The 13,192-nt window shown below is 42.0% G+C and overlaps 1 protein-coding gene across 1 annotated transcript; it reads left to right on the top strand.

Annotated features, from left to right (window-relative positions):
• Positions 1-4,028: 4,028 nt before the first annotated feature.
• Positions 4,029-8,360, top strand: LOC133614273 (succinate receptor 1-like). The gene is made up of 2 exons (XM_061972117.2): positions 4,029-4,349; positions 4,428-8,360. The coding sequence occupies exons 1-2, from the start codon at positions 4,347-4,349 to the stop codon at positions 5,379-5,381; spliced, it is 957 nt and encodes a 318-aa protein (XP_061828101.1). The 5' UTR covers positions 4,029-4,346; the 3' UTR covers positions 5,382-8,360.
• The last annotated feature ends 4,832 nt before the right edge of the window (positions 8,361-13,192 follow it).

The raw sequence follows: 13,192 nt of genomic DNA, 5'->3' as shown, positions 1-13,192 counted from the left end.
TGATAATATAAATACATTTAATAAAGTCAAATACAAATAAGGCAACAAGAGAAGTATCGTACACTTCTCTTTTGTAAAGTAAATCTGAACAGCCGACATGGGCATCTACATCAACTATATGATTTGCCTGAGAAGCTGGACAGGACCAAAAAAAAAAAAAAAAAAAAAAGTCACAACATTGCTGTTTACTGCAGACGAACTGCTTTACGGTATACAAAAACGTGACTGCTGTTGTTGTGTGTTGTTGCCGCGCTGGGAGGACGTTAATGAAACCAAGAACTCGCCCTCCATCATTCTACAGTTATAACGTGATTGGGCAGGTATGCTGGTTATATTGTGGGTTAGCGGACTCGGATCCATGACCTGAATTTCGGGAGATTTTCGGGAGAAAATTTGTCCCGGGAGGTTTTTGGGAGAGGCGCTGAATTTCGGGAGTCCCGGAGGGTTGGCAAGTATGCTCTGCTGTGATCACAAATCAGTGGTCAAAATCTTCAGATTTAACAAAAACTCCGGTAGCAGAAGCGGAGCCTTTTTGTTTTGATTATGGTTCCAATTCATACCCAACAATTGGGAAAACGACTTTTTATTGTCAATATCAGCTGCTGATTTTCATTTTTTTTATGTTTTCTGCTGGTTGTGTGCCTCGGGATTTTTTTCAATGAATAAAATGTGCCTTGGCTCAGAAAAGGTTGGAAAACACTGTCCTGGGGACATGCAGTTTTGATAAAAACCTGGATTACTGTCTCTGCTCTCAGAAGAAAAAGAAAAAAACTTTTTTTTTTTACCCTGGCTTAGTCTTACATGTGTCTCTCAGCAGTGAATCATGCGTTTCTCAAAAGGTGGACGGCATTGTTGCCAAAATATGCGGCGGACCTCTTGTCCGAATTAACCTCACATTGTGCAAGACCGCATGACACAAGCCCTGGAATATTAAGTCAACACCGTACTATTATTCTCCATATCTACACTAAACATGAGGTCATGTTTGGTCCTTGCAAACATGACATACTGTTGCTACTGTTGGAGTGGTTGTATTTTTGCTGTGTCTTATAAAAGTCAGCAGTACCTGCAGCACTCTGTGTTTACTGTTTCCACTTTGCCCTGACCAGGCTGCACCTGCTCCTTCAGTCACAACCTACGTGATGGTAAGTCCGATGAAACACGGTCTATCTGTTGTTGGTTAAAGTGGTCTTGTACCTGTTGTCACCAGGTGTTGAACTGTACAGAGATAGATGACGTACTGGAGAGGTACTACCTGTCACCGTCCTATGGCCTGGAGTTCTGCATTGGTTTCCCTGGGAATCTCGTGGTTGTACTCGGCTATCTCTTCTATTTGAGCTTCCAGTAACTACAGCTGGACTATGTGATGGTAAGTCCAATGAAACACGGTCTATCTAAGGCAGGGGTGCTCATTACGTCGATCGCGAGCTACCGGTTGATCTCGGAGGGTGTGTCAGTCGATCATCAGCCAGGCATTAAAAAAAAATAGTCCTAAAAATGAGCGATCATAAATCTTCACTATGACGTCACTTTCGTCACTTGATTGACATTCACGGCACCCGAGGGTCTTCTGAGATGACGCTGGCTGCTGCCAGCTCATTAAAATTACCGACTGGAAGGCGAGAAACACTTTATTTCAAGAGACTCTGGCGCTGTACCTGTCGTCAAAACTCCAAAGACCGACTGCACAGTTGCACAATAAAAGTGCTGCTTCATCCTGCTTGCGCTACCAAAATAAGAGTCTCAGAAAGCTGGCGTGCACAAGCTAGCAAGCTACGGAGTTTGCCAACAATGTATTTCTTGTAAAGTGTATACAGAGGAGTACGGAAGCTGGATAAATAAGATGCCCAAAACCAACCACTTTCATGTGGTATTGGACAGAAAGGAGGACTTTTTTTCTCCTCCATTCGAAAATGCGGACCTTATCAGAAGCACTGTCTGATTCCTATCAATGCAAGTCATCAGAATCAGGTAATACACCAACTTATATTGTTGTCTTCATGAAAGAAAGGAATCTATATGCGTTAAACATGATTGTATTATCATTAAACACCTTTAACTTATTAACAATATTAACTATATGTGTTAAACATGCTTGTATTATCTTTAAACACCTTTAACTTGTTAACAATATTTACTATATGTGTTAAACATGCTTGTATTATCTTTAAACACCTTTAACTTGTTAACAATATTAATTATATGTGTTAAACATGCTTGTATTATCTTTAAACACCTTTAACTTATTACCAATATTAACTATAAGTGTTAAACATGCTTGTATTATCTTTAAACACCTTTAACTTGTTAACAATATTAACTATGTGTTAAACATTCTTGTATTATCATTAAACACCTTTAATTTATTAACAATATTAACTATATGTGTTAAACATGCTTGCATTATCATTAAACATCTTTAACTTGTTAACAATATTAACTATATGTGTTAAACATGCTTGCATTATCTTTAAACACCTTTAACTTATTAACAATATTAACTATTTGTGTTAAACATGCTTGTATTATCATTAAACACCTTTAACTTGTTAACGATATTAACTATATGTATTAAACATACCTTTATTTTCATTAAACACCTTTAATTTATTAACAATATTAACTATATGTGTTAATCATGCTTGTATTATCATTAAACACTTTTAGCTTGTTAACAAAAACATATGTTTCATAAATAAGTAAATATAAATTATATATATGAATGAGGTAGATCACCACGACTTGATCAATTGAAAAGTAGCTCGCCTGCAGAAAAAGTGTGAGCACCCCTGATCTAAGGCTTGCGTCTGTTGTTGGTTAAAGTGGTCTTGTACCCGTTGTCACCAGGTGTTGAACTGTACAGAGATAGATGACGTACTGGAGAGGTACTACCTGTCACCGTCCTATGGCCTGGAGTTCTGCATTGGTTTCCCTGGGAATCTCGTGGTTGTACTCGGCAATCTCTTCTATTTGAGCTTCCAGTAACTACAGCTGGACTACGTGATAGAAAGTCCAATGAAACACGGTCTATCTAAGGCTTGCGTCTGTTGTTGGTTAAAGGGGAACATTATCACCAGACCTATGTAAGCGTCAATATATACCTTGATGTTGCAGAAAAAAGACCATATATTTTTTTAACCGATTTCCAAACTCTAAATGGGTGAATTTTGGCGAATTAAACGCCTTTATATTATTCGCTCTCACAACGTGACGTCACATTGGGAAGCAATCCGCCATTTTCTCAAACACATTACAAACACTGAGTCAAATCAGCTCTGTTATTTTCCGTTTTTTCGACTGTTTTCCGCACCTTGGAGACATCATGCCTCGTCGGTGTGTTGTCAGAGGGTGTAACAACACAAACAGGGACGGATTCAAGTTGCACCAGTGGCCCAAAGATGCAAAAGTGGCAAGAAATTGGACGTTTGTTCCGCACACTTTACCGACGAAAGCTATGCCATGACAGAGATGGCATAGAAGAATATCGACCCTAGCTTCCCTGGCCTGCTGACATCAACTCCAAAACTGGACAGATCAGCTTTCAGGAAAAGAGAGCGGATGAGGGTATGTCTACAGAATATATTAATTGATGAAAACTGGGCTGTCTGCACTCTCAAAGTGCATGTTGTTGCCAAATGTATTTCATATGATGTATACCTAGTTCATAGTTGTTAGTTTCCTTTAATGCCAAACAAACACATACCAATCGTTGGTTGGAAGGCGATCGCCAAATTCGTCCTCGCTTTCTCCCGTGTCGCTGGCTGTCGTGTCGCTTTTGTCGGTTTCGCTTGCATACGGTTCAAACCGATATGGCTCAATGCCTTCAGTTTCTTCTTCAATTTCGTTTTCGCTACCTGCCTCCACACTACAACCATCCGTTTCAATACATGCGTAATCTGTTGAATCGCGTAAGCCGCAGAAATCCGAGTCTGAATCCGAGCTAATGTCGCTATACCTTGCTGTTCTATCCGCCATGTTTGTTGGTATTGGCATCACTGTGTGACGTCACAGGAAAATGGACGGGTGTTTATAACGATGGTTAAAATCAGGCACTTTGAAGCTTTTTTTAGGGATATTGCGTGATGGGTAAAATTTTGAAAAAAACTTCGATAAATAAAATAAGCCACTGGGAACTGATTTTTAATGGTTTTAACCCTTCTGAAATTGTGATAATGTTCCCCTTTAAAGTGTTCTTGTACCTGTTGTCACCAGGTGTTGAACTGTACAGAGATAGATGACGTACTGGAGAGGTACTAGAGTTCTGCATTGGTTTCCCTGGGAATCTCGTGGTTGTACTCGGCTACCTCTTCTATTTAAGCTTCCAGTAACTACAGCTGGACTACGTGATGGTAAGTCCAATGAAACACGGTCTATCTAAGGCTTGCGTCTGTTGTTGGTTAAAGTGGTCTTGTACCTGTTGTCACCAGGTGTTGAACTGTACAGAGATAGATGACGTACTGGAGAGGTACTACCTGTCACCGTCCTATGGCCTGGAGTTCTGCATTGGTTTCCCTGGGAATCTCGTGGTTGTACTCGGCTACCTCTTCTGTCTGCCCAAGTGGCAGAGCTGCAATGTTTACCTCTTCAACCTGGCAGTGTCTGATCTCATCTTTCTCTGCACGTTGCCACGCCTCTCCTACCTCTACGCAAATCACCAGAAAGAGACCAGCGCCTACGCGTGCATCATCAACCGCTATGTCCTGCATGTCAATCTCTACTCATCCATTCTGTTCATGGTCTGGCTCAGCATGGATCGTTTTTTGCTCGTCCGACACCCGGCGCGGAACCACTTCCTGCTGAGGCCACGGGCGGCACTGGTCGTGACCGCGCTGAGCTGGCTCGCCGTCAACGTGGAAGTGATCCCCATGGTAGCGCTGATGCTCCAGGATCTGCAGAGGGCAAACTGGAGTCGCTGCAATGACTTTGCCAGCCTCCAGGGGGACATCGGTATTCTGAGCTACAGTTTGGGGCTCACCCTAACCGGATATGTCCTCCCTCTGCTTGGACTGTGTGGTTTCTCCCACCATATCGCACGCTTACTGCAAACCCAGGAAGAGGCAATACGTCGCAAAACGGCACTGTATAAGCGACCCTTGAGGGTCGTGGCGTCAGCGGCAGCCATGTTTCTGGTTCTGTACACTCCATACCACATAATGAGAAATGTCAGGATAGCATCCCGACAGGCCTGGGCAGGTGTGCAGTTGTGTTCAAGGATGTACATAGAGGGAGTCTATATCTTGACCCGACCACTGGCTTTCCTGCACAGTGTCATTAACCCTGTGTTCTACTTCTTCATGGGTGACAAGTTCAGAGAGCTCCTACTTAAAAAGTTTAGAAAGCTTGTTAACAAAAAAAAAAAGCAGCCAAGAGAACCGAAGTGAAGAACTTACAATAGTTCACTCAAGTGGAGTACTGCCCTCACATTTCGGCAACAATCAACTTGTCATTGGACAATAATACTGTAATTTCCAGACTATAGAGCACACTTGAATATCAGCACCACCCACTTAATTTTTGGACACATTTTTTGTTGTACATTGAACAGGTGTATACATTGAAACATGAAGTACTTATACAGGCGCTTGACTTCATTCACAAGAGTAACAAGGACAGTGCTTACAACCCGCCATAGAGTAACCTACCAGAGGTGTCACTGAGCGCTGAGCTTCTTCTTACTCATGCGCTTGGGCCGCCTTCTTCGGTGTCAGAGTTGAGGAGACTTTGCATTGGTTTGTCTGGCATTTTCTCAACCTTGTTTTCTGTTTTACAAACCCCGTTTCCATATGAGTTGGGAAATTGTGTTAGATGTACATATTATCGGAATACAATGATTTGCAAATCCTTTTCAACCCAAATTCCATTGAATGCACTACAAAGACAAGATATTTGATGTTCAAACTCCTAAACTTTTTTTTTTTTTGCAAATAATAATTAACTTAGAATTTCATGGCTGCAACACGTGCCAAAGTAGTTGGGAAAGGGCATGTTCACCACTGTGTTACATGGCCTTTCCTTTTAACAACACTCAGTAAACGTTTGGGAACTGAGGAGACACATTTTTGAAGCTTCTCAGGTGGAATTCTTTCCCATTCTTGCTTGATGTACAGCTTAAGTTGTTCAACAGTCCGGGGGTCTCCGTTGTGGTATTTTAGGCTTCATAATGCGCCACACATTTTCAATGGGAGACAGGTCTGGACTACAGGCAGGCCAGTCTAGTACCCGCACTCTTTTACTATGAAGCCACGTTGATGTAACACGTGGCTTGGCATTGTCTTGCTGAAATAAGCAGGGGCGTCCATGGTAACGTTGCTTGGATGGCAACATATGTTGCTCCAAAACCTGTATGTACCTTTCAGCATTAATGGCGCCTTCACAGATGTGTAAGTTAGCCATGTCTTGGGCACTAATACACCCCCATACCATCACAGATGCTGGCTTTTCAACTTTGCGCCTAGAACAATCCGGATGGTTCTTTTCCTCTTTGGTCCGGAGGACACGACGTCCACAGTTTCCAAAAACAATTTGAAATGTGGACTCGTCAGACCACAGAACACTTTTCCACTTTGTATCAGTCCATCTTAGATGAGCTCAGGCCCAGCGAAGCCGACGGCGTTTCTGGGTGTTGTTGATAAACGGTTTTCGCCTTGCATCTGAAAGTTTTAACTTGCACTTACAGATATAGCGACCAACTGTAGTTACTGACAGTGGGTTTCTGAAGTGTTACTGAGCCCATGTGGTGATATCCTTTTACACACTGATGTCGCTTGTTGATGCAGTACAGCCTGAGGGATCGAAGGTCACAGGCTTAGCTGCTTACGTGCAGTGATTTCTCCAGATTCTCTGAACCCTTTTATGATATTACGGACCGTAGATGGTGAAATCCCTAAATTCCTTGCAATAGCTGGTTGAGAAAAGTTTTTCTTAAACTGTTCAACAATTTGCTCATGCATTTGTTGACAAAGTGGTGACCCTCGCCCCATCCTTGTTTGTGAAAGACTGAGCATTTCATGGAATCTACTTTTACACCCAATCATGGCACCCACCTGTTCCCAATTTGCCTGTTCACCTGTGGGATGTTCCAAATAAGTGTTTGATGAGCATTCCTCAACTTTATCAGTATTTATTGTCACCTTTCCCAACTTATTTGTCATGTGTTGCTGGCATCTAATTCTAAAGTTAATGATTATTTGCAAAAAAATAAATAAATGTTATCAGTTTGAACAGCAAATATGTTGTCTTTGTAGCATATTCAACTGAATATGGGTTGAAAATGATTTGCAAATCATTGTATTCCATTTATATTTACATCTAACACAATTTCCCAACTCATATGGAAACAGGGTTTGTACTTTTGTCTCGATAGAGATCGCCTCTGGGCTTTGGATTTTCCGTTCCGTGCAGCGTTTTTTTTTTCTTTTCTTTTTTGATGGCCAGGTCAATCGCCTTCAGCTTTGGGGCTGCGTTGTGTGCAATTTGTCATGTCTTCGTCATATCGAGGGTGAGTCCATACTGTGCTAAATGGCTGACTGAATGATTTTGTGAGTGTGTTTGGTTTAATGTAAACTATTTCAAAGGTCCACTGTGACTCTTTCGACAAAGTTTATTGACAGCATAGGAACCCAGAAAATCCATAAATTAGCAACATGGGGGGAAATGTGTGGCTTATAGTCTGGAAATTATGGTCTACAAAAAGTTCACTTGGATATTCTTTAATAAACCGCAGCTCTCCAGCTGCAGATGCACAACCGGGTGCATCTGCAGCTGTCGACCATGACTACTTTAAAGAGGAACTGCACTTTTTTTGGAATTTTGCCAATTGTTCACAATCCTTACGTTTGTTTGTTTTTTGCAATATATGTAAAAACTGTCTTGTTCTAGGTGGCTAGCAATACAGTTAATGAGAGCAATCAATTTTTACCTTTAAATCACATTAAAAATGCATTCAAAAACTACCAACAATACTTCATTTACGTTATGTAAACTGTATAATAACCAGGCTGTAGCGACATTGTTATTGTAAGAGCGAAAACTCAGGAACTCTTTTTTTTTCAGCAAAGTAACACATCGGCATCCTTCGGTATCAGCAATATAAGATGGGCACGGCAAAAGATAATCCAGCATCTACGTCAGCACCCAAATTGAGTTTGTAATGCAGAACACAATGCAATAGGACACCAATATGTACTGACTAAAAAACATGGAACAATCATATTACAGTATCTGTGAACTATTAGCCCACATTTCATGTTTTGTTTATAAACTTCGACAACATATTGTATGTAGTTGTAATAGCACGCATGGCATCAATATGAAAGTGACTCACTCCATGGACAGTTGTGGGTTTGGTCCAGAAAAAGGAGCATTACCTCCAAATTCTTCAGGACAAGCTTAAATCATCAGCCCGGAGGTTGGGTCTTGGGCGCAGTTGGGTGTTCCAACAGGAAAATGACCCCAAACACACGTCAAAAGTGGTAAAGGAATGGCTAGATCAGGCTAGAATGAAGGTGTTAGAATGGCCTTCCCAAAGTCCTGACTTAAACATGTGGACAATGCTGAAAAAACAAGTCCATGTCAGTAAACCAACAAATTATTTGATGGTCACAAAAAACATTCATGAAGTTTGCTTCATTTATGAATTTATTATGGTTCTACTGAAAATGTGAGCAAATCTGCTGGGTCAAAACTATACGTACAGCAATGTTAATATTTGCTTACATGTCCCTTGGCAAGTTTCACTGCAATAAGGCGCTTTTGGTAGCCATCCACAAGCTTTTGCTTGAATTTTTTACCCACAAAATTGGTGCAGTTCAGCGAAATGTGTTGATTTTCTGACATGGACTTGTTTCTTCAGCATTGTCCCCACGTTTAAGTCATGACTTTGGGAAGGCCATTCTAAAACCTAGCCTGATTTAGCCATTCCTTTACCACTTTTGACGTGTGTTTGGGGTCATTGTCAATCAATCAATCAATCAATCTTTATTTATATAGCCCTAAATCACAAGTGTCTCAAAGGGCTGCACAAGCCACAACGACATCCTCGGTACAAAGCCCACATACGGGCAAGGAAAAACTCACCCCAGTGGGACGTCGATGTGAATGACTATGAGAAACCTTGGAGAGGACCGCATATGTGGGTAACCCCCCCCCTCTAGGGGAGACCGAAAGCAATGGATGTCGAGTGGGTCTGACATAATATTGTGAGAGTCCAGTCCATAGTGGATCCAACATAATAGTAAGAGTCCAGTCCATAGTGGGGCCAGCAGGACACCATCCCGAGCGGAGACGGGTCAGCAGCGTAGAGATGTTCCCAGCCGATGCACAGGCGAGCGGTCCACCCCGGGTCCCGACTCTGGACAGCCAGCACTTCATCCATGGCCACCGGACCTGTGCCCCCCCCCCCCCTCAAGGAAAAGGGGAGCAGAGGAGAAAAGAAAAGAAACGGCAGATCAACTGGTCTAACAGGGGGGCTATTTAAAGGCTAGAGTATACAAATGAGTTTTAAGATGGGACTTAAATGCTTCTACTGAGGTAGCATCTCTAATTGTTACCGGGAGGGCATTCCATAGTACTGGAGCCCGAATAGAAAACGCTCTATAGCCCGCAGACTTTTTTTGGGCCCTGGGAATCACTAATAAGCCGGAGTTCTTTGAACGCAGATTTCTTGCCGGGACATATGGTACAATGCAATCGACAAGATAGGACGGAGCTAGACCGTGTAGTATTTTATACGTAAGTAGTAAAACCTTAAAGTCACTTCTTAAGTGCACAGGAAGCCAGTGCAGGTGAGCCAGTATAGGCGTAATATGATCAAACTTTCTTGTTCTTGTCAAAAGTCTAGCAGCCGCATTTTGTACCAACTGTAATTTTTTAATGCTAGACATAGGGAGACCCGAAAATAATACGTTACAGTAGTCGAGACGAGACGTAACGAACGCATGAATAATGATCTCAGCGTCGCTAGTGGATAAAATAGAACGAATTTTAGCGATATTACGGAGATGAAAGAAGGCCGTTTTAGTAACACTCTTAATGTGTGATTCAAACGAGAGAGTTGGGTCGAAGATAATACCCAGATTCTTTACCGAGTCGCCTTGTGTAATTGTTTGGTTGTCAAATGTTAAGGTGGTATTATTAAATAAATGTCGGTGTTTAGCAGGACCGATAATCAGCATTTCCGTTTTCTTGGCGTTGAGTTGCAAGAAGTTAGCGGACATCCATTGTTTAATTTCATTAAGACACGCCTCCAGTTGACTACAATCCGGCGTGTTGGTCAGCTTTAGGGGCATGTAGAGTTGGGTGTCATCAGCATAGCAATGAAAGCTAACACCGTATTTGCGTATGATGTCGCCTAGCGGCAGCATGTAAATACTAAAGAGTGCAGGGCCAAGAACCGAACCCTGAGGAACTCCGCACGTTACCTTAACATAGTCCGAGGTCACATTATTATGGGAGACGCATTGCATCCTGTCAGTAAGATAAGAGTTAAACCACGACAAAGCTAAGTCTGACATACCAATACGTGTTTTGATACGCTCTAATAAAATATTATGATCGACGGTATCGAAAGCAGCGCTAAGATCAAGAAGCAGCAACATAGATGACGCATCAGAATCCATCGTTAGCAGTAGATCATTAGTCATTTTTGCGAGGGCTGTCTCCGTAGAGTGATTTGCCCTGAAACCGGATTGAAAAGGTTCACAGAGATTGTTAGACACTAAGTGTTCATTTAGCTGCTGTGCGACAATTTTTTCGAGGATTTTCGAAATAAAGGGAAGGTGGGACACCGGTCGGTAGTTTACCATGAGGTCAGGATCAAGGTTAGGTCTTTTGAGCAGAGGATGAATAACCGCTTTCTTGAATGCTAGGGGAACAGTGCCAGAGGAAAGTGATAAGTTTATAATATTTAACACTGATGGACCTAATAATACAAAAAGCTCCTTGATAAGTTTCCCAGGAAGTGGGTCAAGTAAACATGTTGTTTGTTTTATCCCACTTACACGCTGTAATAGTTCCTCTAATGTTATTTCATCAAAAAGAGAGAGACTATTTTGTATTGCAGTATCCGTCGTAGATACAGTTGTATCTGTGTTCATAGAACCCAGTTGTAGCTGGGATGCGTTGTCTTTAATCTCCTTTCTAATGAGTTCAATTTTCTTATTAAAGAAATTCATAAAGTCATCTGCCGAGTGGGTGGAGCTATTGAGAGGAGTCCCTTGTTGGGTTAGCGATGCTACTGTACTAAACAAAAATTTAGGGTCGTTTTTGTTGAGGCGGATGAGATTTGAGTAATATTTAGCTTTAGCTAAGGTAAGCATACGTTTATACGATATTAAACTATCACTCCATGCTTGATGGAAAACCTCAAGCTTGGTCGCGCGCCATTTGCGTTCCAACTTTCTACATGATAATTTATGAGCTCTGGTTTCCTCTGTAAACCATGGGGTGCGCCTTTTAGGGGCCCTTTTTTGTTTTAGCGGTGCTATACTATCAATGGTTTTGCGCAGGGCATTGTCAAAGTTGTTAGTGAGGTTATCAATAGAGCCGACATAATTTGGGAATGGTGCCATTACCGAAGGCAGTAGGTCAGCAAGAGTCATCGTTGTGGCGGCATTAATGTTGCGGCTGCTATAGCAGTTATTATTATCATTAGTTTGTTGACAATGAGTCAGAACTTCGAATTTTATAAGGTAATGATCGGACATTACTTTAGTATACGGGAGTACCATAACTTTGGAGGTGGTGACACCCCTGACCAGCACTAGATCTATCGTATTGCCGTTGCGATGCGTAGGTTCATTTATTATTTGTGTAAGACCACAGCTATCAATTATAGTCTGGAGCGCCACGCACTGAGGGTCTGATGGGGTATTCATATGGATATTAAAGTCCCCCATTATGATTATATTGTCTGCGTGCGTCACTAGATCAGCAACGAACTCTGAGAATTCATTAATAAAGTCCGAGTAGGGCCCTGGGGGGCGGTAGATAACAGCCATATCGAGAGGCAGCGGTGCGACAGACCTCATAGTAAGCACCTCAAACGATTTGTATTTATTATTTAGGTTAGGGGTAAGGTTAAAGTTTTCATTGTATATTAGTGCGACCTCCCCACCCCTTTTAAGGGGACGGGCAATATGCGCATTCGTATAGTTAGGAGGAGATGCCTCATTTAGCGCAAAAAATTCGTCTGGTTTGAGCCAGGTTTCGCTAAGACCAATGACGTTAAGATTGTTGTCTCTAATGACCTCATTAACTAATAACGTTTTGGGAGACAATGATCTTATGTTTAAAAAGCCCATATTATAAGTATTGGGCTGTTTTGACGAGTTTTTGTTTAAATTATCCGTAGTAGAAATATTAATAATGTTGCGTTTATTATACGTAGTGCACTTTAAATAGTTTCGACCATATCTAGGAATTGATACGACGGGAATTTTCAGATTGTTTGCTTGATGCTGCGATCGACTGAACGCATCATGATTTGCCACCTCAGTAGAATGCATATCTACCCCGGACACATTCACAACAGAAAACACATTATGTGAGTTGTGTGTTATTCTAAGAAAATTGCTATGCATACAGGAATTATCCAGCCTGGTGCTGGCTAGTTCTAGCTTAACTGACTCCTCACCCGGACTAGCAGGCTCTGTAATTGCCTGTGACCGGGCTTGCTCTAGTGTAGTTAGTCAAATGTGACTTAAACAGTAGTCTATATTCTTAGACAGGATGATGGCGCCTTCCTGGTTAGGGTGAAGGCCGTCCCTCATCAGCAAGCCTGGTTTGCCCCAGAAAGAGGGCCAATTATCAATAAACGTTAGTCCCTGATGTCTACAGAAGCTAGCCAGCCACTTGTTAAGCGAGACTAATCTGCTATATCTCTCATCATTGCCTCTCGCAGGCAGGGGGCCAGAGACAATTACTCGATGCCTGGACATCTTTCTAGCAAGATCACAAGTCCTGGCTATGTTTCTCTTTGTAATCTCTGACTGTCTCATTCTAGTGTCATTGGAGCCAACGTGTACAACTATATTCGCATAACTAGTGGTGCGATTAGCCTGTCGTACGTGTTTACTAGGCCTGTTGCGAGTTAGCTCCCTAAGATTAGCCTCTATGTCAGGTGCTCGGGCCCCCGGGATGCACTTAATTGTGGCTGGTTTGCTAAGCTTTATGTTTCGGGTGATGGAGTCCCCTA

This window comes from Nerophis lumbriciformis, linkage group LG17, assembly GCF_033978685.3.
Source record: "Nerophis lumbriciformis linkage group LG17, RoL_Nlum_v2.1, whole genome shotgun sequence".
Lineage (NCBI taxonomy): Eukaryota > Metazoa > Chordata > Actinopteri > Syngnathiformes > Syngnathidae > Nerophis > Nerophis lumbriciformis.
The sequence above is the reverse complement of the archived record's forward strand: the minus strand, read 5'-3'. Positions and strand labels throughout refer to the sequence as shown.